Genomic DNA, 24,395 nt, shown 5'->3' with positions numbered 1-24,395 from the left:
TCTCCAGTACCCCGCACAGGACAGGGGGATGGCCAGGCGCCTGCTGCCACATGCCCATAATTAGCCTGGTAGCCCAGCCAGGAATGCGAGATAACGGCCGGGGCCTCTCTATCACTCTATGGGGGGACATGCAGGGGACTCCGCTGTCACCGCCATCCTGCCACCCTACCAGGGCCCCTCTCCTTCAAGGAGACGCAGCTGTGCAGCGCTCACACCACTGATTTTATTGGAGGGCAGGTGGGATGGAGGCAGGGGCAGGGGCACCCCGGCACGGGGCAGATCCCGGCACCCCACGGGGATGTACCGAGGTGCACATACCCCCTCAGAGGCGCGTGCACACAAACACCCCTTTCTCCCCATTCCACTGTGGGTTTTGGGGCCAGAATCCCTGGGTCCTGCTCTGAGTGGCCGATGTCCCCATATGCGGTGGTGGACAGGGGCCAGGGGGCAGGGAGCCCCTCACCATGGCAGCAGGCCCCCCTGGCAGCTTGGTCATGCAGAGTTGGGGGCTCCACTACAGGAACGGGGTGGCACAGGGCAGAGCTGGGGATGTGTGGCAGCGTGGGAGCAAAGGGCACAAGGGGGGTGCAGGGATGGGGGGGCAAGGGGTGGCATGCAGTGGGCAAGTGGCCCCACAAGAACACGTGCCATGCAGGAAGGGAGGGCAAGCGTCAATGAAAATTGGCATTCCTTCCCCCAAACAGTGTGCCCAGACAGCTGGGGGTCCTGTACTGGGGTGTCACCCCTCCAGATACAATGAGGGGGAGCAATCACCTCCATGTAGGCACTTGGTTCCCTGCTAGGGGTGAGCAACTTGGGGACAGGGACATCAGTCATGGGACCTGTCACACACCCCAGGTTGGCCCACAGCAGACGTGGGGGGGACCCTACCATGGGGCTGGTTGGGGGTACTCCCACAGGGGGTTGTCATGCCCACTCCACTCCCACCCACAGCCTCCCCATGTCAGCCCCCACATGCGTACAAAAGCATAGAAACCTCCATCACCGCGGCACATCAGCACCCCCCTGGCCCCCTCCTGAACCCCCTGTCCCAAGGCAGCAGTTCACAGTATAAAATTCATCGGGGAGCAAGGAGAAAAGCCTCTGTGCCCCAACTCCCACCCCCAGCCCTGGTCCAGAGTGGGGGCTTAGCCCAGAAAAGGTTCAGCTGTGCCAACAGGGTGGGGGGCTCAGTGCCCAAAAAGGGATGGCAAGGGGATGCATGCGGACAGCCAGCCCCACAGCTTCGGGTCCCGTCAGTCCTGGAGGGCACGGTGCTGGGGAGAGGCAGGGTCCCTGTGGGGCATCATGGCTCTTCAGCCTCATCGTCCTCCTCCTCCTCGTCCTCCTCCTCCTCTTCCTCCTCCAGTGACACCACCCCAGAGGAGGCAACGTCGGAGATTTTGCGGCGGAGCGCGAAGTCCTTGCTCAGCACCACCTCATTCTCAGCGGGTGAGAGGCAGGCCTCAGCATAGGGCATGGGGGACAGTGAGTCCTGGCAGCGGGGCCATACCAGACCCTGCAAGGCACTTTGGCTGCTCGGGGGGGGCAGCTCACCCCCCAGGGAGCCCAGCAGTTTGGCAGTGAGTTCAGAGGGGGACACCATCTCCAGGCTGCAGAGGCTGGAGCAGAGGGTTTCGGGGGACAGCGTGCGTGACGAGTCACTCTCTGGCTCGCAGGAGCCGTGCCGTGCTCCCAGCTGGCACAGGTGGCCCCGCAGCAGGTCCCGCAGCAGCGCCGCGCCGGGATGACGCTCTGCAGGAACAGCAGTCAGCCCCACAGCCAGGAATCCCAATGACTGCTAGCCCCATGGCGGCACCATGGGGAGTCCTGGCAGCAGGACACTGTCCCCAATCCACACATCCCCAGGGTGCTCACCGGCTGGCAGGGAGCTCTCCGAGGATGGCATGAAGTCCTCATCGTAGGACTCATCGTTGGAGTCATCCCCATCCACCGAGGACCAGGCGCGCAGCTTGGCCTCAGCGATGGCAAACTGCTCCGCCACACCTGGCACAGGACAGTGTGGTCACAGTGGGAAGTGGCACAGACCCCCACACAGCCAGCAGTGAGCATTTGGGGGACACCGGCACAGCGGGGACAACATGCAAGGGATGGATGGATGGATGGATGGATGGATGGATGGATGGATGGATGGATGGATGGATGGATAGGGACACAAAAGTGGATGGCAGATGGATGGGAACATGAGGGTGGATGGATGGGGACATGGGGACGGGTGGTAGGAGATGGAGGGATGGACAGATGAAACAATGGATGAGTGGGGGGACAAGAAGAATTATTGATGAATGGGTGGGTGGGGACATGGGAGGGATGGATGGATGGGTGCATGGATGGAGGATGGATAGATGATAGATGATAGATGATAGATGATAGATGATGGATGATAGATGATAGATGATAGATGATAGATGAGCATGGGCATGGGGATGGATGGATGGATGGATGGATGGATGGATGGATGGATGGATGGATGGATGGATGGATGGATGGATGGAGACTCCACACCGTGCCCACCTGCAGCGAATCGTGCCTCCTGCTCGCCCTCGCTCAGGTGGCAGTAGGAGTTAAAGGCGCTCTCCAGCGCAGCGGGTGGCTCCACGGGCTTGCACCAGCCCTTCCACTCAATGAGGTGTGCGACGCGGCCCTGCGCCATGGCCGTCGGCTTCGTCACATGCTCCTTCACCACCTGCGAGATGCCTGGGGCAACACCACGTCAGTATCACAGGGACAATGCAGGGACCCCTCCGCCCTCCCTTGTGCCCCCATGTCCCAGAGTAGTTACCATGCAGCGAGGAGCGGGCCAGGGCAGCAATCTCTTGGATGGTCAGTGCACGCCGCGACTTGGGCAGCATCTCGACAGTGTCTTCAACATTGACCTGTGGGTGAGCAGGGCTGTCACGCTGTGCATGCACTAAGGTGTGCCCACTCCCACCGCTGTGGTGACACACACGTGCACTTGCACTGATGCACATAGAGCTGTTGTGCGTGCACGCTTGCATATATGCACACGTGCTCTGCTCTCTGTAGCTGGTGCAGTTGAGCATGGCTCATACATACACACACACACGTGCAAGGCTGTCAGTGCACCCGCTGCGCTGGGGCATCCCTTCCCAATCTCCGTGCCCACAGCCATGGGGAAGTGAAGCAGGATTTGGAGGCGCGCAACAACTCGTATTGCCATGGAAACGCGGCGCCGTGGACTGATTTCTCCCAGGATACAGCCCAGCTCAGGGCTGACGTCAGAGTCGGCTGTGAGCCGGTTATGGGGCCGGGCAGGGCAGGCAGCAGGGCCCCGGTGCGGCAGTACCTCGAGGAAGTCCTGGCTGTCGAAGGAGGCCTGGCGCAACAGGCGGGGCAATGGGGCTGGATGGGCAGCTCGCAGTGGGGACAGCGCTTTCACCTCCTTCCACTCCACGCACAGGGTCGTGTCCACGGCCACTGCAGGGAGAGCTCAGTGCCTCCATCTGCCCAGCTGAGGCTGGGTGCAACTCATCGCACAGAGCACCGGCGCTGCGGCACTGGGTGACTCACGGCCGGGCAGCTCTTCAGCCTGTGTCAGCGGCACCAGGCTGGCACCGGGAGTGGGAACACAGCCCGCCTTGGCCCGGGTTGTGGGAGCTCAGGATGCATGAGCTCAGGGTGGGAACGGTGCAGGAGGCAGCACTCAGCTGGGTGTCCCTGGGATGGGGCCAAGGCAGGTAGGATGCCCATGGGGTTGGGGTCGAGTTTAGGGCTTGGGGAGCTTGGGACAGGCTGTTCTGCAGGAGGTTGTGCTTCTGCAACAGCTCTACAGCCCTAAATAGAGGGGAACCCGCCCCCTCCAACACTGACCACCCCAGTGTCGGTGTTGGGGGGGGCTTCCCAAAGCACCGCAGCTCCTAAACAGGCAGCGGACCTCCAGGGGCTCATTTCCTTTCTCTGAGGTGTGTCGGGCTGATGTGGCCATGGGGTAGGATATGGGGGGCAAAGAGTGCACCTCGACCCTGGTCTGGCTCCAGGGGAAGCTGCTGATCCCCCTTCCCCCCCAACCAGCTATGGGCAAAGACACACCTGGGTCACCCCCCAGCACAGCCACCCCCAGGACAGCCCCACCATGCCTGTACCAGTCCCAGCCTGGGGTCACCACAGCTCCATAACCACCCATTGCCTCCACCTCTGTCAGCCCCCATAGCCCCCCAGTTCCCAAGTAAACCCCATCAACTCTCACAGCTTCCCACATCCCCGCAGGCCCCTCAGCAATACCCTAATCCCATAACCCTTGTCCAACCCCTGAACCCCTAGAGAGCCTGTGGCTCCCCCATAGCCCCTGCACAGCTCCCCACCTCCACATCACTCCTTATCTCTCCTCACTCCCTGAGCCCCCTGACTCCCCTCAAGCAACAACCCTAAGTCCTCAATGCCCCGTCAACCCACTATAGATTCCCAAGTCCTCCAGTACCCACAGATCCTCCATATCCACCCCCATTTACCCCCATTCCTCTATAAATTCCCAAGCACCCCAGCAATGCTGAGATCCCCATACCCCCCCATACAGTGTACCTATAACTCTGCACCCCCTACCCAGGCCTTACAGCCCCCACAACTCTCCTCACCCCACAGCCTCCCCACACACCACCCTCACCGCATCAGCCCCACCCCCAAAGCTTCCAGGATCCCCAAAAGCAGCCTCCCCCATAACCCACGCAACACCCCTCTCCCCCTCCCCCCTCCAAGTCTCCAAGACCCTATACATTCCCTATGCCCCCCTCGGCCCCAAACACGCCCCCCCGGCAGCCCCATCCCGGTGACGCTCACCCACCGATGGTGGTTTTGGAGCCGATGCAGCCCATGCTCCCGGGGGGGGCCCCGGTGCGGGCACTACCGCCGGCTCCGCGCCGTCCGCATCGCCCCCCGACCGCATGGGCGGCCCCAGGCGGTGCCCGCAGCCCCCCCGGGACGGTGACACCGGGCCCGGAGCCCCAAACGGTGCTGTGAGCCGGGCCGGTACCGGGCACGTCCAGAGACGTCACTGCTGGGGGAGGAAGAGGAGGGAGAGAGGGGAGGCGGGGAGACGGGGAGGAAGAGGAGGAGAGGGAGGAGGAGGAGGAAGGGAGGGAGAGGAAGACTGAGGAGAAGAGAGGAGCGGGGGGATGAAGGCAGATGGAGGATGGAGGAAGGCGGGGGCGGAGGAAGAGGATGAGGGGGAGGGAGGAAAACGAGGAGGAGGAGGATGGGAGGAAGGCCGGGCACCGAGGAGAGCGCCGTGCCAGCACCGCGGACAGCGCCCGCCCCAAAGAGCGGCCCGGGTGTCCCCCCAAGAGGCGCAGAGCGGGGGAACGTCCGGCACCGCCACCCCCAGAACCGAGCTGGGAACACACCCCAAACCTCCAGCAGCCCTGGCGCAGGCAGAGGGCTGCTCACCCTTGAACCTACTGACAGCACTGCTGGGTGCTGCCCCAGCCCAGGGCCTGGGGACTTGGGCCCTCGCAGGCTCATGGGCAGAGGGAGCCCTATGGTTATGGCTCCCAGGAGCCCTGCTCAGCCATTCCCTGCCAAATGCTTCCCAGCATTAAGTGCTGCCAGGGCTGCAGCTCAGCCAGATCAGCCTCTAATCTGGGGAACAGCCTCTGGTTAATTATTCTGGGCCCTCCAGGCTATGGCCAGGGTGACTCAGCAAGCAGCAGCTCAACACAGCCAACACCAGCCCCAGATAGGGCCAACACCACACCATAGGCCAACCTCGCACCTCGACCCCACAACACCTCACAGGGACCTACAGCCCAGAGCCATCATCCTGCCTTGCCTCCATATCTGCTGCAAGACTACAAAGGGTGCAGAGAGAAATTCCCCCAAGACAGAAGGCATAGGAGCAAACCTAGCGTACCCCTAACCCTCCCACCACAGAACTGCACCCAACAGATCCCCCAGCTCCTGCCACCTCCATAACCACAGCAAGAGGGATACACAGTGCTTGGGAATGGGGAAATTGTCCCCAACACGTTGGCGCTGAGGCCCATTCCACCCCTGGCCACATGAATAGCGGGGTCTGGGGACATGGAGGAACATCCAACCCTGCAGAGCTGAGCACCACACACCCCCCTCCCAGCCCCAGGAGGGAGGTACCCACCATCTACTTGGGATGGCCCTCCCTGGGGCACCCCCATGACGGGACAGGGGGCAAGAGACAAGGGACAGGGGACATAGGGCCAGGCGGCAACAGTGGAACACGGGGCGTTATTTAGCAATGTTCTTTTTATTTCCAGTTTTAAGGTGAAAAGATGCCTTTTAAATCTTCAATTAAATACTCCATAAAGAAAAAAAAAAAGAAAAAAAATAAAGAAAAAAGAAAAGAAAAAAAAAATTATTTACAAATTCACGTGACCAGTTATTGAATCCTTGTTTTAATAATTACACGTGCGGCTCGTCACATCCGGTGCTCTATAAATACAGGGGACGCGGATGCGGGGCCGCCCCGTCACTTTGCCCAATTGTGGCCTTAAACGTTTGGGGTGGGGAGGATGGGGAGGATGAGGGGAAGACGGGGACTCGGCCTGGCCCAGAGAGAAAGGGTCACACATTACCGCCCCCCCCTGCCCCCCAGGCACCCTCCCCAGGTGTCGTAGCAGGAGCTGGGGGGAATGATTTATATTTAAAATAAAAAACCTTAGGGAGGAGTCCAGGCAGTGAGAGGGGAATAGAGAGAGGACAGGGGAGGGGGAGAAATCACACTCCTGTCCTCAACCCAAATTTAATAAGTTTATATATATATAATCTCTCTATATTTCAGCAAGGAGGCGGGAGAAGGAAGAGGAGAGGGGAGAGGAAGGGAGACCATCCTCCCCATCTCGACCCCCTCCCCATGACAGAAGCCTGGTGGGCTCAGACCCCGCTCCCGGTGACACAGGGTGCTGTGCTGGGAGGGGGGGACAGAAGGGGCCTGGAGCAGACCCACAGCGACAGCCGCCTCCATCAGCATCCATTTATTATCGTGACAAACTAGTACAGGCCTGGCCAACAGAAATGGGGCGGGGGGGAGGAGGGAGAGGAGAAATAAAAAGTGAGGGCGATGCTGCTGGGGGCACAACAGGTCCCTCGGCCCCGGCATGAGCAAGTCCAGGGGGCCAGGGCTGGGAGGGGATGGAGTCACACCCCAGGGTGCCCCATGCGCTCTCCCCCCTTCCTCCTCCTCCTCCTCCTCCTCACAGCTGTTCATTCAGTTATTGTCTGACTCGTCCTCTGCTTCCCGGAGCCAGGTGAAAAATGCTGTCACTGATTTCAGGGCCACCCCTTTGCCCTGCTGCTCGGCTGGGTCCTTGCTGGACTCCCACTTGTAGAAAGCCTCCTCCTTGATGACGTCCTCATCGTAGAGAGCATCGAAGAACATCCGAAGCAGGTCTGTGTGGAACAGAAGGGAAAACAGACACCCTCTGTTAGCAAGGACACACCTGCCACCCCCCCAACTCCCTACATCATCCATCCCTGTGCGTGACACTCACTTGGAGGCTGGTCCAACTTCACCACCAAAGCCTGCAAGGCGTAGAGTGCCTGAAGCTCCTTCTGCTCATCCCGCATGTACTTCTGCAGCAGCTTGGCCCGGTTGCGGATCACCAGGGCATCCACACGGTACGGGTTCTCAACTGCAGGAGAGTAGGTGTGAGAGGGGGCTGCAAGGGCTTACCAGGCCCCCACCTCCCCCCAGTACTCACAGATGATGGCTGAATGGCACACAGATGTCATCAGGGCCCTGATAAATGTGTTGGACGAGACCTGCTGCTCACTTAGGTTGGCCTGAAGGAAGGAGGGAAGGGCTATGAGATGTGAATTGAGCAAGGAGGATGCCTTGCAGGCATTCTGCCCTCACCCTCACCTCAATCCAGTCATATATTCTTTGGTTGTTCGAGTTCTCCTTCAGCAGTTTGTCCATTTGCTTGCACAGCTCCTCCGAGGTCAGCTCCTTGCAGCTTGGCGTGTCCGAGTTGTCTCCCATCGTGTACTCCAATTTCTGGGGGACACAAGAGAGATAATCTGTTAAATGCTATGTAGGGGAAAGCTGCTCCCAGCAGCAGGGTCTGGGAGCCACAGTCCAGCTCTCACCTGTTCTGTGACGAATTTGTTGACATCCTGGTCCTCAGGCAGGAATTCCTTCCAGCTCAGGCCCCCATCTCGCCACAGCTTGCCCGCAGTCTTCTGGCTCTGCAAGAAAACTTCAAGTCAGCCCTCAGTGCCACTGCTCCCCATCCTGCAGCCAGCTGCCCCAGTTACAGCAAGAGGCATTGCCCACCATCATCCTCTCTGTGTGCAAAAGGGTTCAACCCCTTCCATGAGCCAGCCCCTGGCAACTATGTGAGCAGCATGCACTTACCATGCCCTTGCACAATAAGCCCAGCACCTCGACCAGCAGTGTGGTGGCCTTCCCAAGGGGCACCAGGGGCTTTGTTATCTCCCTGTGGGGCACAAGCAACATAGTTGTCACCACTTGCCCCTACCAGGACCCCACAGCAGCCCTGAAAAGGAGTACAGCCCCTACCTGAACAGCTCCTCCATTGGGATGCCTTCCTCTTGCAGGATAGGTGTTATGAGCTCGGCGAGATACAGCCAGATGTGCGGGATATCAATCTCCATGTCTTCCGCAATCTCCAGGATCTCCCGCAGCCTGGAGGGCAGAAAGGGGGTATTGGGATCAAGTAATTCCTGCGCCCTCAGCTGGGAGGAGCTTTGGGAGAGTTGAATTCAAAAGCAGGTCAAATGATGCTTTGGGGACAAGCTGCCTCAGCCCCTCACCCTTTATAGTACTGCTCCTTGGAGAGCGTGCCAGCCTTCACCAGGTGGCACAGCAGGATCCCCATGTGCTCGCGGGAGATCGTGCTCCGCTCAAGCGTGGACTCAATGCCATTCCGCACGAAGACGTAGAGCAAGGAGGGGCTGCCCAGCTCCTGCACACACTGCAGGGCCTCCTGTGGGGACAGAAGGGTCAGTGCTGCCCCATAGCCAGCCCCTGCTCCTCATCCTGACACTGCCAGCAACCTGTCCAGCAGCAGTGCTGCCTGGAGAAGCAGATGACATCCTGAGGGTGCCTGGCCACCTCCTCTTCTCACCTTCATATCATTGATGTGCAGATATTCCTCTATGATCGCCTTAGATTTCTTCTCCAGCTCCTCCTCTGACAGCATGGGTTTGGGCGATGCCGCAGGAGGTGCTGGCTCTTGTTTAACTGAGAAGAGCAGAAGGATCAGGCGCCGCTTGGGACCAGCAGAGCCTCAGCCCACAGCCAGACTCCAAGGACACCTCTCCTCCCCAACTCACTTGTCTCTCGGCTCCTGTCCCGTTCCTCTGACATACTAGCAGTCTTGCGCACAGCCTCAGGGCCACTCTGCTTTTCCCGTTCTCTACTCCTGTCCTCTGTCTCTTTGCTGAAGCTCCTCTTGGTGACAGCAGACCTGTTCCTCTCTCCCCGCTCACCCCGATCGGGACGCTCCAGACGGTCGCCGCTCTTCTCTGAACGTGACTCCCGGTCCCCTCTGTCTCCAGCCTTTTCTGACCTGTCGCGGCTGGAACTGCTCCTGGGTGGAAGAAGGAAGAACAGTGTGAAAAAGTCCATTGCTACACTCCTCTGACCCCAAATTCTGCACAGTTACGCAAGGCAACGCTGTCCCACTTCAATTCTCAGCCCTCTCCAGTTCCTCCTCTACTACTCTTCCCTCATGGGAACACTCCCTGGTCCAAAGCCCCACTGCCATCCTTTGCTCTGACCTTCAGCAACGCTGAGGGCAGTCTGCCTCCATTCTCCCCACACCACCCCTTGCTGCAGTAGGCTTATTCCTTCTCCTGACTGAACAAATTCAAGTGTCTGGGATCTTGCACTTCAGCTCCAGCTACCCCCAGTGGTCTTTGTAAGAAACCCCCGGGCCCATCCCTGGATGTCTATTCCTGGTAGCCCCAGACTGCACACAGCACCCAGATGTTGTCCTCCAAAGTGCCAAGCTACAGCAGAAAGATCTGCCTTCCCATTTCTGGTGGTAATGGGGCTTGTGCAGCTCAGAACAGGGACTGCCTTTCCCACAAGAATGCAATGATGCCATACCAAGCCCATGCCCACAGACCCATCCTGCCACAGAGGATGACTCCAGCCTGGACATCAGATTCCATTTACCCACACACCAACCGACCACTGCCCAATCTAGGGAATGTTCCCCAGCCCACCAGGTGCAGTACACTCACCTCTGCACCACGCGACGGGACTCTGAACTCTCGGCAGGGGTGGACTGTTGGAGTGCTGAGAAGCGATTCAAGGTGCTTGTGGCCGGTCGCCCTGAATCAGATGCTGGGCGTGAAAAGAGGGGAGCCTCAGAGTTCGGCATATCCCCAGTACAGGAACCACTGGGAGAAAGGGTTCCCATTCCCACTCAGTGGCACCAACAAGCCGGCCCCATGCCACCTACCTGAATCTGCAGGCTTTGCACCAGACCCTCCACTACTGCCTTTGCCCCAGCTCAGACGCCCGCCTGGCGCAAAGAGCTGGTTGTTGGAGTCGATCAATCCAGGCTGAAGGCAGAGAACAGAGTCAGCTCCAAGCCCTGCACCAAGACTGTGGGGCAAGGCAGCCCAATGTTCTCCCCAGCCTCACCTTGGTGATTTTCGTTAGCCGGCTAGTGTCGATAGGCCGGTTGCCCTTGCTGATGGGCACAGTGTTCCAGCCATCATCTGCAACCAGGCTGCTGCGTCCACCTGGTCACAAGGGGACAGAAGTCAGGCACAGCCCTACCTCAAGCAGTGATAGGGTAACCGGTATCTGGTGGCCCTAAGTCACTCACCACTGATGGATGGTCCAGGAGGTCCTCTCCTTTTGTCTTTTGACATGAGCTGCTGCACTTTGATGTGTTCCCGATGCTCCTCCATCTCTGCCTCTTTGTGGATCTGGTCGATGGTTTTGGGGCCCTGATCTCCTCGCCGTGGCACCCAGCTATTCTGCAGAGGGCAGAGGAGCAGGGCATGGGGTACTCAGACAGCTGGAGGATGGAGGCAGAGACATTTCCCCCTTCCAATCTGTCCAGTCCCCAAGGCCCACCCACCTCAGCTCCCTGTGTGCTGTGGCAGCTTTTGGCACAAAAGGGCTCCATTTCAGGAGCTCCCTGCATTAAACAGCTGCCAGTTACTATGTGCCCACTACCGCTGCCATGCTAACCAAGGGCTGGGAGCTAGCATGGTGTCTCTGGGGCTGGCCACAGCTTACATACCCACATCTGTGCTCTCAAGGACACATGGATTGCTGGCACTCAGAGGATAGGCCAACAGCTCCATGAAACAAAGCAGGGGATAGCAGGCCACAGGCCTTACCCGCCTGAGATCAATCACATCCTGCAGCATAAAACGGATTCGGGATGATGTCTTCTTCTCCTTGATGATTTTCTCCATCTGGTTGAAGTACTGGTCCATTCTGGGCTGTAGGGGCACAGAATCATGGTCACACTCCTCCTAAAAGCAGGGCAGGGCAAGATGGGGCAACACAAGATGGGGCAGCGCAAGGAGTACCTTGGCCTTCTCAAAGTCTAAGTCCTTGCCAATGGTTGTAAGCAGGCGACAAAGGCACTCAAGAGACTCCTCATCGTGGTTTTTGAGTAGCTTCACCACGCAGTCATGCATGATGGCCTCTGTCAGCATCTTCAGTTTGAAAAGCTCTCCAATGAACTTGATGTTACCCAGAGACCGCCGTCGGGCCTTGTCCCGCGCCTCCTCCAGCTCATCCTTCATACGTGCCTTCTCCTCGGGCTGCAAGGGTCACACCAGGGCAGGTCAGAGCCCTGAGCCACCTAAGGGCTTGGTTCCTGCCCCAAGCTGCAGCTTGCACCCCAACTCACAGCACTGGCATCATCCATTTCTTTCTGACGCTTCTCGAAGATCTCGTCGTCATCCTTGTCCTTCTCAAACTCCTTCTGGCAGCGGTTGAGCAGCAGCTTGCGGAAGTTCACAGTCACTGTGGGCTTGTCTGTCGTGGGCACTTTGAGCTGTAGGGAGAGGTACAGCCCAGAAGAGTGTGAGTTGTACCTCCCATAAAAGCCCCAACCCCTGGTAACTGCTTAAAGCAGATCCAAAACATCTTACCTCGTTGTGATGCTGTGCTACAATTCTGTGCTCAACCCGCCAGCCACACACCCCATTTTTCCCCTCTTGCTAGAGGTAAATTGCCCACCCCATGCAGAAGCAGTGGCACCTTGCAGAGCTCAGCCAAAAGTCCTTAACAAATCCCAGGCCCCCAGCCCCTGCTCACCCCCATAAGGCAACGGCACATGTTAGCGTAGGCAACAGAGAAGTTTGGCTCCGAGATGGCTTTCTCGAAGACAAGGTCAATGACACCCTTGAGTCTTTCCTCCGTGTCGATGGACAACTCCATCACCTGCTTCATCAATTGCTGGAACATTTGGGGCGTCAGCTTGTTAAGGATGCTGCGGACACGGCGAAGTAGTTCCTGTAAGGACAACAGGGTCAGCAAGAGTAGGTACATCTCCTTGTCTCTTCAGTGGGTACCAGGTGCATCACCCGCCTGCTCCCAACTCCTACCTGTGTCTTGATGTTCTCAGGATCCTCCTCCTCAGAGGCACGCTTGCTGCTGGGTTTCCAGGCCTTCTCAGCCTTGTTCAGCTTGACATCCTCATTGAGGGACACAGTGGCAATGATTTTGCGGGGTTCCTTCCTCTGAGTCTGCTGTGAGCGGCGAGGACCCAACCCTGAGGGCTGACAAAGGAAGACGGAACTCAACTCTTTGCTCCAGCCCTTCTGGTGGACAGGCCAGGCCGGCCAGCTCCTGCGACATCCCCATCTGCCTGCTCAGATCCTCAGTTCCATCACCGACATCAGTGGCCCAGACACAGTGGCTCAAAGGCTTGATCATCACAGAGAGGCAGGGGGATTTAGCACGGCAAAAGGAGGAGCAGGCAGATACTCACCAGACCCCTGTTGCCCATGACAGGCCGTCCAAGGTTGGCAAAGGAAGGGGTGAAGTCAGGGCTGCAGTTCATGCCGCTGAGGCGGATAGGGTCGAGTGCCCGCAATGGGGTCTTGTTGGCCTGCGAAGGTACACAGGGCTGAGGATGCCCGGGGGGGCAGAGGAGGAATGGATCCATCCCCCAGCCTTGGCGCCGGGACAATGAACTGGAAAAATGGCCCCAGAGAGCTCCCCATACTCCCCCCCATGCTTTGCTCACATCACACGTGCTGCAGCAGGACCCAAAGCACAGCAGATAGGTCCCTGCCCAGCCCTGCCATGGTGCAGAGCAGAGGTGCCCAACCCCCATACCCCAATTTCCAGGACCGCACCAACCTTGTCCAGCACCACATCTGTGATCTGGGGCAGCCCCTCAGGTTTCTGCATGCTGGCAAAGATGAACTGGAAGCCCAGCAGGAACTCCCGGTCATACCGCTTTTTCTCCTCAGGATTCAATGGCTTCCACTGTTCTACAATGGGAGAGAAAAAAGAGACTGTGATGCTGGGGAGCAGCAAGACAGGGCTGAGACAACCACAGAGCTGCCATGGCCTGGCACCCCACAAACACAACCCTGCTTTCTTAGAGAGCCTGATGCCACTGGCTTCCTGCTCAAGATACATGAGCCAGAGCCTCTGTCCACAACACTGTGCAAAGTCTAAGAACAAGACAGGAAGAGCACATGATGCTTAGGATAGCCGGCCCATACTACCCAGAGCTCCCCCATCTCTGAAGCCAGAGTCGGTGTTTCTTATCAGAGGCCTCACAGGCCCAGGCAGGGCTCACCTTCCTTGTAGCGGTACTTCTGGTCCCCAGCCTTGCCCTTCTCTGGGGCCAGTTTGTCCTCCTTCTCCTCCCACGTCTCCTCCGACTCCTCCTGGGGACGGGTGGGGGCTGCTTCTTCTGTTTCACGGGCAGGGGCAGAAGGGGGAGGCTTGTTTTCCACCTCTGAGGCACTGTCGCTGATCTGAGACTGCACCAGGGGAGGGATGGGAACAACAGTCACGCTGTGGGTCCAGCTCTACCATTCCGCCCTACACCAGGTGTCCTGCTCCCTCAGATCCTCTTTACCATCACAGACTATCAGTGGCCCAGACACGATGGCACAAAGTAGAATTCATCACAAGAAGGGATGGAGTGCGAAGTGATCCTCAGGTGCCTTGGGACACTCACCTCTTTAAAGGCATCCAGCAAATCGCCTACTGCCTCCTTCTTGTTCAGCTCCTTCATCCTTCGCTTCTTCTTTGGCACCGACACAGCAACTAGCAAAGAGGAAAGGATGTGAGGGCTGGGCACTGATGCAGCATCCACACGGCCCAGTGCCAGCTTTGGGGTCACTGGTGCGGCCCCAGTAGCACCAAGCAACGTGAAGATGGGGTCCCATCACTTCCCAGTACAGCCCACCCCAACCATGGTACCTATGCACTGATTGCATACTTACAGGCAGTACCATGCAGGGACTCCGTTCCTTTCCCTATCCACACCCCTGCTCATCTTGTGCTGTAATGCAGCACCACATCCACACCCTTCCCTGGCCTCAGGGGCTCCCCATCCTCACAGCACTCCAGCCCCTGTGCAGGGCTGTGCACAAGGGTACCCCATCTCCCTCACAGACACATCACCATGTATACTTCTCCCATATCCACTGCCCACGGGATGCATGATCCCCATCCAAGCAGCCCCATGTACTACCTTATACAGACACACGCCCCAAAAAACACACCTGTCCCATGCCTTCCTATGGAAACCTGTACTTCTGCAACCCATACTTCTATGAACACACCCTATCTCCCCCACCCAACCCCAGGGTGCACAATCCTCCTTTAGCTCCATCGTTTAATTCCCACACATCTGTGTGGGGTGCCTCAAAAAACAAGAATATAGAGCATCTTCCCCCCCACCACAATCCCATGGCACCCCATTTTCCACTCAAGGGTGCCTTTATACTTCACAACCCTTGTAATTCCACAGTCTCTCAGAAGCACACCTCCATCCATCCACCTCATCCCCACATCCCCAAACAACATCAAATAACCCCGGCACATCCTCTGCATACCAGTGCTTAAGGCACCTTATATACACCCACATGTCCCAGTGTCCCAGAGCCACTACCACACATCTCCTCAAACTGAACCATAGCCACATCACATCCCAAGGTGACATGCGCCATCTTCCTGTTCTACACCTTCCCCAACCCTATACCAAGCGCTTCACCCAAGTAACCCCCCCCAGCACCCCAAACCTTGCACAGTCGCCTCCAAGGTCTGTGATGGGGCAGGGGCTGGACTTGAGCTCCGCTCCTGGGCCTCAGCAGGGCCTTCGCTCTCTTCCTCTTCCTCCTCTGCTGGGGGTGAGGTGGGTGTGCCAGGCTGTGCTGGCTCCTCCGGCTCTGAGATTGGGCTGACGTCCGACTCAGGCTGCTCCTCGCTTGGCTCCACTTTGCTGGAGCCCTCCATCCCGTTGGGCAAGGGCAGTTCTTCAGGCTGCGCAATGGGGGAGTCCAGGGTGGGCGCTGAGGTGAGCACCGGGACAGGCTCCGAGACGGGTACGGGCACCGGCTGGCACACAGGTGCCTCAGGTTGAGGCTCGGGCACCTCCTCTAAGACCCCATTGGCCTCAGCAGCAGGCTCAGCAACAGGCTCAGGGCAGGGCTCTTCCTGGGGCGGTGGTGGGCTGGGAGAGGCGGGTTTGGCAGGTGCTTCAGGGACCAGTGGGACAACGAGCGGTGGTGACGGCACAGCTGGCACTGGGGGCACAGCTGGCATGAGGGGGGCAACAGGCACCGATGGCACCTCGGGCAAGGCGGGCGCCTGCAAGGTGGGCTCCAGGAGAGGAACGGCAACCTCTTCCTCCTCCTCTGCTACCTCCTCCTCCACCACAGCCACCGTGTCCATGTCAGGTGGGGGTACGAGGGGCAACTCCCCAGCCCCTGGCACTGTAGTGATAGCGCTAAACGTCTGGTGCAGGTCGGGCGGCGCCTCGCCCAGCTCCACTTTAGTGTCCGCTTCCACGGGGGGCTCCATTGGCACCAGCGTCACAGTTGACATCACCACAGGCTCCACCTCGGGGATGAGGGGAGGGGGAGGCGACGGGGACGCTGACTTGCTGGGCTCCAGGGAGACAGGCTTGCTCACCACCAGCGCAGGCTTTGGGCGGTCATCTGCAAGAAAGGAGGTGTCAGTGGGGGGCTCTGACCCCTGCTGTGCCCTCATCCCCCCGAATCCCAGATCTCCATCAGCAGTAGGGAAGGGACAGGTGTGCCAACCCACATTAAGCGGACAAACGGGGAACAGGGATGATGGGGGTCCTCCAGTGCCCAGGGTACAGCCAGGCCAAGCAAAGACAGTCCCCATAAACTCTCCTGGAACCAACAGTGGAAACACTGGTCTCCAGGTACACAGGGAACATGTCCATCCCCACAAGCCCCAAGTGATCTGTGGGGCTGGCGTGAGGCCTGGCACCAGCTGTGCCAGGAAGCAGTGTGGCACAGCCAGCCCCCAGTGCGTGCACATACCTGGCCGGACAATGACTGCTACATGAGGGGTTTCTCCATTAGCCTGGGGTTCCAAACCGCTTCCAGCCTAAGGAGACAAAGAGGGAGTTAAGCAGGACGCCATGCATCTCCTAGCACCCCAGCTGGGAAAATGGGGACCACCGACCTGGGGAGGGGTGGGGGTAGATGAGGTCCTTGCACCGGACATTATTTCTTCAGTGATGTCTTTGCCACCTTGGTTGGGGTCTCGTATCCGAATCTGTGGGCCAGAGCGGAGATAGGGGGACTGTCAGTAGAGGGGAGAACGCAGCACTCAAAGGCCACCTGGCCAGTTGTATGTCATCTCTCAACAGGGCACAGATCCTCACAGACAGGGTGCTAACCCACTGCCTGGCCAGAAGGAATGGTGCAAGGCAGGGTTCGTCTCAGATGCCATCAAGCAATCAGAGCCAGCAGGGTGCTCCCAGCTATTTGAGTGCTCAGACCAGTGCCTGCCTCCATGGCTTGGTGGACCAAGGGCAGCACCACACTGGTTAAGGGGCTGTAGGCACCCCACATCCCTACAGTCAGTGCGGGTGCAGCACGAGCTGCAGGGCACCCTGGTGGGATGTGTGAGTCCAGTACAAAGAAGAGGCATGGCTATTGCTCTCACTCATCTGCAAAAAGAACCAGCTGACAGGTACCAACAAGAACACAGCCTAAGCAGCACCGATGCCTCTCCATCAGTACACCTGGAGAAATCCCCAGCCCAGCAGCACCCCCTGCCCCCCAGCTCGCAGTGCAATGCGGGCCCAGCAGCTGCTTGGCTCCCCACTATAAATAGGACCCACGTAAGGCCTCTGAACGCCGGCATCTCCGGGAGCAGACAGCAGTTGGCAGCCGCGGCACACCCACCCCCCTGGAGCCATGACTCAGCACAACGCTGCCTGCTGGGACAGCCAAGGTCGTCAGCACCCACTGAGCCCCCCAACCCAGGTGCACAGCCCGGTACCACCCCCAGCTGGTGTGCCACATACCAAGCACAATAGTCAGCCAGGAAAGAGTCAGCACAGGCAGCGTGCCCCTTGCTATGCATAGCACCATCCCCATCTCCAGCACACATCTCCCCCACGCCAAAGGTGCACGGCTCCTTACCGTCTTGCGTTCTCGTTTTGGGGGGATCGATGGCTGCTGGCTCACAATGACCTGGGCAGTGGGGACCCCCGCCGGGAACTGCTGCACCCCCTGGGCCGGGTAATAAGCACCCGCTAGAGGAGAGGAGAGAGCGTGAGAGGCAGCAGGTGTCCAGTGTTCATCCACCGAGTCCAGTCCTCCCACTCCCACAAATGCAGGGGGACTGCCAGGAGCCGGGGGAGCCCACACCACACTGCAGAGAACCCCAGTAGCATCTGGCCTGCATCATCCCAACCCACCTGACAGGCCTGACCAAATTCCTTCCCTATGAGACGCGGCGTCCCTGCGCCGCCCCCACACCCAGCCGTGCCCACCGGCTCCAGGACACCGCCAGTCCCTCCGGGATGCTGAGCCATGCTTGGGTGCAGGAGCCCTGGCTCCATGGGTTCTGCCTTCCTGCCAGCAACCTTATCTCTCCTGGGCCAGCAGCAGCCTAAGGGCGGCTCCACACAGCCCCATCCACGCCCTCCATTCATTCACACCCTTGGGCTCCCCACTCAGACCACTGTGAACTGAGCTCACAGCACTGAATGATGCTGAGGGCTGGATGCAACACTGGGCCCTGATCCAGACCCCAAAAGGTGCTGTGTTCCTCCCCAAGTTATCCATGCAATGAGCCTCTTAGGTAGGGCTGGCATCAGCCAGGGCTGCATCGTGCCCCAGGCTGGAAGCGACTGCAGTACCTGCACAGGGAGGGACAGGAGCAGCTGTACCCTGGCCTCCTCCCACCTCTAGCATTTCTCAGCCACACTGAACACAGAACTCACTCAGTGACACACTGACAGCCACTTTGCCCCCATTCTGGTGACCCACGCATGACACAAAGCCAGCCTGCCTGCCCAGGGAAGCAGCATGGGGTTGGGGCCAGATGTTAGGGAAGCCATGAAGCCACAGAAGAGGACCCCAGTGACAGGCTGGGGGAACATCAGAAGGGCCTCAAATCCCTCTAGTAGCTAGGGGGATGGGGAAGGAGGAGACCCTAAGACTGCAGGCTAGGGGACAGAACCACCCAGCACGCTCCAGGCACTATGGAGCAGTGCAGCAACAGGCCGAGTGCTGGGACTGGGCCCAGCTGGCCATGCCTGGGGCCACTTCCTCCCTCCGAGGGGCTGATGGGACAAAAGGGAGGGAGGACAAACACATACCTGGCTCAGGAGAAACCCCTCTCCGCCCCAGTTTGCTTTGCTGCCATACCGGGGACGGGACGGAGGCCTCAGCTCACATTTCTGAGTCTGCCAGGCCTCCCGGGAAGGACCAAGCCTAAATATAGTCACAGCCTGGGTGGCTGCATACAAGCCGGGGGAAGGAGGGGGGGCTGCTTTTACCACCACTCCCCAGCTCCGGGAGAGGGCAGGCGTGGAGCAGTCACTGCCCAGACCCTGCTCACCCAGGACATGCAGCTGGCTCAGGCAGGGGAGGCAGCACCAAACAACCACTCACCACCAGCTTGCAAGCCAAGGGGAAAAGGGGATAAAGTCTGCCCTGTCCCTCTGCCTGGGCAGTTAAACATTAATCTGTCCCGATTTGGAAAAGGAGGTGGGTGGACAGATGGGACACGATGCACGGCCTTCAGGAATGCACTGGGAGACATAGAGCCCCCCCTAAGATCCCAAAAGAGCACGTAGTGGCGTCAGCAGTCACAGAATGCACCTCACAAAACCCAGAGACACAGGGAATTTGTGCTCAGCCCACCAATTTGTGGGGTTGCAGGGAGGCCAGAGTCAGAGGAGCAAAAGGGATGAAGCATCGTGGATGGAAGAGCAATGGCACACAGAGTAATCCCCCCAGTCTGTACCGTAAGTCCCAAACTCTGTGGGGCTGGCTCCAGGGTAAAAACTAGGGGCACCAGGCTGAACTGGGTACTGCTGTGTTGGGACAACGTACGTTGAACGACCCTGAAATAGGGGAGAAGAAAGTTGGTTATATTCCCAGCAGGGCACAGGCAAATACCAAACCAGTGCGTGCCCCAAACCTGCGTGCCATTAAGGCAGGGCACGGGACACAAGACAAGCATCAAGTACCCAGGGTTAGCCCACAAAACCCCACAGGTGCTGCCCCTCTGCAGAGCTGGACAACACCCTGATGGAGTCAGGGACAGCTCAGAGAACCAGGGTAACCCCCTCCACCTCCCAGAACAAACTTGGGCTCCAACCCTGAGCCCACCCCAGCCCAATCCCGCAGAGCCCGGGGCACAGCCCTCACCTGTCCGGGAATGTAATAGGCTCCTTGGGAAGGTGTGTAGGATATCTGGGAGGGTATCATCATCACCTGGGAAGCAGCTGGATACACATGGGCAGGAGGGCCAGGCCGGGCCGTTGTGTTGCTCTGCACGCGGGACGCGCTGGCAGGAGGCTGGGCCCTGTTCTGGTAGAAATGCTTTGGGAGAGACAGGGATGCAGTGAGGCCAGAGCAATAGCACCCCCCTGCCAAAGGGACGAGGCAACCGAGCCAGGCCCCCTCCCTAACCCAGACAGAAGGTTCACAGCACCTATCACCCCAAAACTCATCCTAGGCACAGGGAGCACCCCTGGGTGGAGATTTAAAGAGGGGAGCCCCCCCACCAGAATGCAGCTCACCCCTTACACCCCCTCCCCTCCTTTCCAGGCACCCCCTACTGCCCCACACACCTGCGGGGGGCCCACCTGGCTCCATCCGACCCAGCTCATGCCCAGCACAGCCCACTCCCAGCCCAGCAGGGCCGGCAGCGCCCGGAGCCGGCCACGGCTGCACGCAGCTCATCGGCACGTCCCAGCGTGCCTTGCAATGGGGGCCGGCACTCGCGCTGAATGCCGGGACCTGCAGTCCCACTGTGCCATGCTGCAACGTGCAGGACACACAGCCCCTGCAGCACTGCTTTACTGGGTGGCAGCACCCCAGGGCTGGGGAACAGGCAGCAGGGAAGGAGGTGTCTGCACATCTGGTGTGCAGGGCAAGGCTGGAGCAAGGAGAAAGCATTACCTGGAGAGACCTGAATCCTCCCTGATAGCAAGTGCACGCAGACAGAGGGAGAGGGGAAAGAGAGAGAGACAGGAGTTACACTGCCGCGCTGGGGTGGGATGAGGGGATGGGGTGGTGGGAGGGGACAGGGTGGGAGTGCAAGCGTGGTGCTGTGGGATGGAGGAGCAGCAGCCAGGCTGCCAGTGTGATGGCCACGTCCCAGATCCACCCATGCTGGGGGACGCGGGGAGCTGCCTGCCCCTATGGAGGTCCCTATGGAGCCAGGGGGACCCAGCACAGTGTGGATGTCACTAGGTTTGTGCCCAGCTGTTCCTTGGAGCTGAATGAGGTGCTTTGCTCAAACTCCCAGGGGCAACAGCTGCAGTGTTGCAGGCAGGATGCAGGGGGACACATCCAGCTTGCTGGGCACAAGGCCTTGTCCACCTCCTGGCACTGTCAGGTCCCAGCCCCACCATGGCTGCAGCCTCCCACAGCCTAAGGGACATGCTGGGTACACTGCAGAGAGACACTATCACTCCCAGGGCACTGCATTAGTCAGGGACAGGCCAGCAGTGTGACACAACTGCTGCCTCAGGAGACCCCCCCCACACTCCACCCCACAGAAAGAAAGAAGAAGAAGATGAGGAGAAGGGCACAGGCAGAAGCAGAGGCCTGGGCTGGGACTAGCACAGGCAGAGCCACATGCACTAGACTTCATGCAAAAGCAGCCAAGAAACTCGGGGACACCGCAGTGAAACCCCTCCAGCTGATCCCACTGAGTAATGAACCTCTTTCCTCCAGCCTGCTCCCCCCTGGGGCTCGGTGCAGCTCCCCACGTTCTCCCCAAGTGTTTCTGTGCAGCGCCAGGTGCTGGGGCTGCCCCGGGCGCTCAGCATGCAGGGTAGGGACTGGTTAGTACCTGCTGGTGAATAGCACGAGGCCCTGCTGGAAACTGAGAGAGGAGAGAGCAAGGTTTGGAAAGGGGAGGAAGGAGAAAAGAGCGGTCACTTGTTGGGTGCCCTGCAGGAGCTGTCTGCCCTCACCCCAGAGCCAGGGAGAAGGGAAACCATGATGGAGATTGGGGGCAGGTGCACGCCAGCCCCCTAAGGCAGGATCCTCATGCCCCCAGCACTGCTGTGGCCAACCAGGAAGAGCATGGGCTGCTCAGTCAGGAGGCTGCAGATCTTAACCAGCTCCCCAAAGCCTCATCTTCCCCATAGCAAAGCCCTTACCTGTCGCGGCTGAGAAGGCGTATTCATTTGTGAGGTCGGTGTCGGGTTAAAAATCACAGGTGCCGTCTGACCAGGTGGGAACGCTGACTGCATAGAGGGAACCAGTGGGCACTACAGCCTCTAGAAGCCTCATCCCAAATCAGAGAGGCAGCTGGGCACCTCCCACCCCCAAAAGCCATCGGAGGGGCCGTCTATTACCTGTGGAAGTCCGGGAGAAGGGGCAGGGTGCGGGGCTGTCGGGGCTCCTCCTGTGGGCTGTGGAGCTTTGTTCATTTCATGTGGTTGTGCATAAGGATCCCCTTGCTATCTGCAGGCACAGGCATAAGCTAAATGGCATCGTGTTCACAGCCTGCAGTAATCTCCTATCCTAAAACAGGGCCACGCAGCCCCTCTGAGAAGCTCCAGGAGCCGGGGTGGAGTTGGACAGAGGCTGACGCCGGGGTGCCCTGGCTCCACCCCGGCTGACCTACAAAGCGCTTCCCCTGGCCGGCCAAACCTGTTCCTGCCGGTGGTGCCAGGAGCCCAGCTCATGCCGCAAACGCCTACCGGGGAGGGCAGGGAGCAGCTCCCACATCCCCCCCATGCCACCACACCACCACCACCACCCCCACCTTCAGGGACACAGCTGGGTCCCAGGAGGGACTTGGCACCATGTTCCACGCTTCCTGCCCGAGTGCAAAGGGCACCTGGGCAGGAGAGAGGAGGTGCCCCCCACGCTGCAGCCCATGGAGGGGTCCCTGTGTCCCATGGCAGCATTAGGGCAGGGGGGGGAGCCTCACTGCCAGCAGGGCTGCCCCACGAGCAGTGCCTGTAACCCGACGCCTGGCTGCGTCAGCAATTGCCGGCCTGCCGGCCCCCCAGCCCCTCTGCTGGCCCCCCTGCCCTATGGTGAGCAAGGCACAGCCTACCCCCCTCACTTTCCTGTCACCCCCCAGGCGTGGGGGTAGCAACCCTCAGAAGGACCCGCAGCACCAAATACAGCCGTCAGCCCTGACACCATCCAGGTGCTTGGATCCTATACTCAGGGCACTGACAGTGCTGGTTAATGGGGGGGGGCTAAAGGGATTCAAGGTACAGCAGGGGCAGCGGCTCTCGGGGACAGCCAAGGCACCGGGCCCACAAAGACACACCGAGCTGCCCACCACCACCACAAGGCCGGGCCCACAGGGAGGGACACCACAACCCGGCCCCAAAGCGCCTGCACGGCGCCCCATACTCACCCCCCCGCGGGAAAAACCTGGGCCGACTGATCGGGCCTGCAGAGACCTTTCATCCGACTGACTGGGCCGGCAGGAGGGGAGAGAGGGGGGGAGAGACACAGTCAGCCCGAGGCATCGCAAGGGGCCGGCTCAGGCCGCGGGTCCCGCTGCCGGGCTCCCGGACCCGCTCGGGCCCAGCCCCGCCCCGCCGCCAACCCCGGCACGGGGCCGAGCCGAGGGGCCGCTCGGTGCCCCCAGACGCGGGCTCAGGCCGCACCGCAGGCGGCACAGGCCCGGCCCTACAGGCCCGAAGCGCCGCCCGAAGGGATCCGGGCCCCGCGGCTCACAGGGCGGCTCAGGCCCCACGGAGCCCGTTCCGTGCCGCCTACCGGGTCCGGACACCTCCAGCCTTTCCCCCCCCGCCGTGTCCGTGCGGCCGCCCGCGTCCCGCCGTGCCGTCCTTCCTCCCCCGCCGCGGGGCGATGACGGGGCCGTTCCCCCGGGCCGGGTCGAGCCGCCGCGGCGTCTGCCGGGCCCCAGCACCGCCTGACGCGGCCCCGGACCGGCCCGACCGGCTGCGGGCGGGGGGCAGAGCGGGGCAGAGCGGGGCGGCGGTGACTCACCCCGGGGCGGAGGGGAGGTGTGTGTGTGTGTGGGGGGGGGTGTGTGTGTGTGTGTGTAGGGGGGGGGTGTTAGGCCGGAGGGGCCGGCTCCATCTTGGCGGCCCCGGGATGAGGAAGGAGCGGAGCGGGGCACGGCGCGGGGCCCAGGGCGGCACCCGGCGCTTCGCTCCCCCCCGCGGCGGCGCGGCCTGTGCCAAGGACACGTGTCACCGCCGCCCGCCGCCATGGCCCCGCGGCCTCACACCGGGCCCGGGCGGGGCGCTGGGGCGCGCCACGTGCGGCGGAGCGGCGGGGCCCGGCGGCGGAGCACGTGCACGGCGGCGGCACGTGGGGAAGGAACGGGCGCTCGGGCCGGCTACACCGGAACGAGGGGCCGAGAGACGGCGCTTAGCGCGGATAACGGCGTGCAGACCGGCGGCGCCCACGTGGTAGCGGCGGCGCTTGTAGCGGTAGCGGCGGGGCCCGGCGGCGCGGCGATGCCCGGCGGTTCCACCCCGCGGTTCGGTTCACCCCGCCGCACTCGGTCCCGGTGCCGGTGCCCCCCCCTTACCCGGCTCGCCCCCCCCCCCCCCCCCCGCGGCGCGCTCCCGCCCCGCCCCCGCCCGTTACCTTCAGTCTCCTTCAGCGCGCGCGGCCCGACGCAGCCGCAGCGCAGCGCAGCACGACCATTTCCGGAGCCAGCGCGCAGCGCAACCACGGGGGGAGGGGCACAACCAGCGGGGGAGGGGACACGGACCGGGAGGGACCGAGACCGAGCGCCG

General features: G+C 60.5%; 2 protein-coding genes and 2 non-coding genes across 16 annotated transcripts; all 4 read right to left on the bottom strand.

The window, feature by feature from the left end:
• Nucleotides 1–201: 201 nt before the first annotated feature.
• Nucleotides 202–5,312, bottom strand: FAM131A (family with sequence similarity 131 member A). Of its 3 annotated transcripts, none has more exons than XM_015871899.3 (6): nt 4,820–5,312; nt 3,329–3,459; nt 2,804–2,897; nt 2,536–2,718; nt 1,879–2,007; nt 202–1,755 (listed from the first exon to the last, which is right to left on the bottom strand). In XM_015871899.3, exons 1-6 carry the CDS (start codon nt 4,848–4,850, stop codon nt 1,307–1,309), a joined length of 1,017 nt encoding a protein of 338 aa, XP_015727385.2. In that variant the 5' UTR covers nt 4,851–5,312; the 3' UTR covers nt 202–1,306. The 3 variants fall into 3 exon arrangements, with proteins under 3 accessions (XP_015727385.2, XP_032302466.1, XP_032302467.1); XM_032446575.2 differs by having other exon boundaries at nt 4,816–5,065; XM_032446576.2 differs by lacking the exon at nt 3,329–3,459 and having other exon boundaries at nt 4,820–5,065.
• A 922-nt stretch (nt 5,313–6,234) lies between these two features.
• Nucleotides 6,235–24,331, bottom strand: EIF4G1 (eukaryotic translation initiation factor 4 gamma 1). 11 transcript variants are annotated; one of them, XR_014933272.1, is made up of 35 exons: nt 24,244–24,331; nt 23,033–23,093; nt 22,011–22,119; nt 21,813–21,899; nt 21,500–21,532; nt 20,602–20,622; nt 19,846–20,019; nt 19,439–19,538; nt 17,605–17,717; nt 16,637–16,729; nt 16,492–16,558; nt 15,220–16,137; nt 14,151–14,239; nt 13,764–13,950; nt 13,316–13,449; nt 12,942–13,079; nt 12,556–12,729; nt 12,266–12,463; nt 11,856–12,002; nt 11,530–11,766; nt 11,335–11,439; nt 10,812–10,965; nt 10,625–10,725; nt 10,440–10,542; nt 10,219–10,321; nt 9,304–9,560; nt 9,096–9,211; nt 8,782–8,954; nt 8,528–8,653; nt 8,363–8,444; nt 8,095–8,193; nt 7,868–8,025; nt 7,707–7,788; nt 7,497–7,637; nt 6,235–7,395 (listed from the first exon to the last, which is right to left on the bottom strand). XR_014933272.1 is itself a non-coding variant. In XM_015871805.3 (35 exons), exons 3-35 carry the CDS (start codon nt 22,083–22,085, stop codon nt 7,214–7,216), a joined length of 4,944 nt encoding a protein of 1,647 aa, XP_015727291.2. In that variant the 5' UTR covers nt 22,086–22,119; nt 23,033–23,093; nt 24,244–24,331; the 3' UTR covers nt 6,235–7,213. The 11 variants fall into 11 exon arrangements, 10 of the variants coding, with proteins under 10 accessions (XP_015727291.2, XP_015727294.2, XP_015727296.2 ...); XM_015871805.3 differs by having other exon boundaries at nt 7,868–8,002; XM_015871808.3 differs by having other exon boundaries at nt 7,868–8,002; nt 10,219–10,309.
• Nucleotides 12,819–12,891, bottom strand: LOC116653880 (small nucleolar RNA SNORD66). Its single transcript, XR_004308473.2, has one exon. It is a non-coding gene; the product is annotated as a small nucleolar RNA SNORD66 (small nucleolar RNA).
• On the bottom strand, nt 14,030–14,106 carry LOC116653878 (small nucleolar RNA SNORD66). The gene has a single exon (XR_004308472.1). It is a non-coding gene; the product is annotated as a small nucleolar RNA SNORD66 (small nucleolar RNA).
• Nucleotides 24,332–24,395: the final 64 nt, after the last annotated feature.

The sequence above is a fragment of the Coturnix japonica genome, chromosome 12, assembly GCF_054131305.1.
Source record: "Coturnix japonica strain WE chromosome 12, WE-NBRP24, whole genome shotgun sequence".
Classification (NCBI taxonomy): Eukaryota; Metazoa; Chordata; class Aves; order Galliformes; family Phasianidae; genus Coturnix; species Coturnix japonica.
The sequence above is the reverse complement of the archived record's forward strand: the minus strand, read 5'-3'. Positions and strand labels throughout refer to the sequence as shown.

Bases quoted from the DNA above. Each gene is read 5' to 3' on its own strand.
- FAM131A (XM_032446575.2), bottom strand. From the start codon at position 4,921: ATGCGGTCGGGGGGCGATGCGGACGGCGCGGAGCCGGCGGTAGTGCCC. The intron at 2,719-2,803 runs GTAACTACTCTG...GTGTTGCCCCAG, and splicing joins GGCCCGCTCCTCGCTGCATG to GCATCTCGCAGGTGGTGAAG. The intron at 1,756-1,878 runs GTGAGCACCCTG...CTGTTCCTGCAG, and splicing joins GGAGAGCTCCCTGCCAGCCG to AGCGTCATCCCGGCGCGGCG.
- EIF4G1 (XM_015871805.3), bottom strand. From the start codon at position 22,085: ATGAACAAAGCTCCACAGCCCACAGGAGGAGCCCCGACAGCCCCGCAC. The intron at 21,533-21,812 runs GTAAGGGCTTTG...CTCCTCTCTCAG, and splicing joins CGCCTTCTCAGCCGCGACAG to TTTCCAGCAGGGCCTCGTGC. The intron at 12,003-12,265 runs GTGAGCAGGGGC...CTCTCCCTACAG, and splicing joins TGTGCCGTTGCCTTATGGGG to CTCAAAGTGCCCACGACAGA.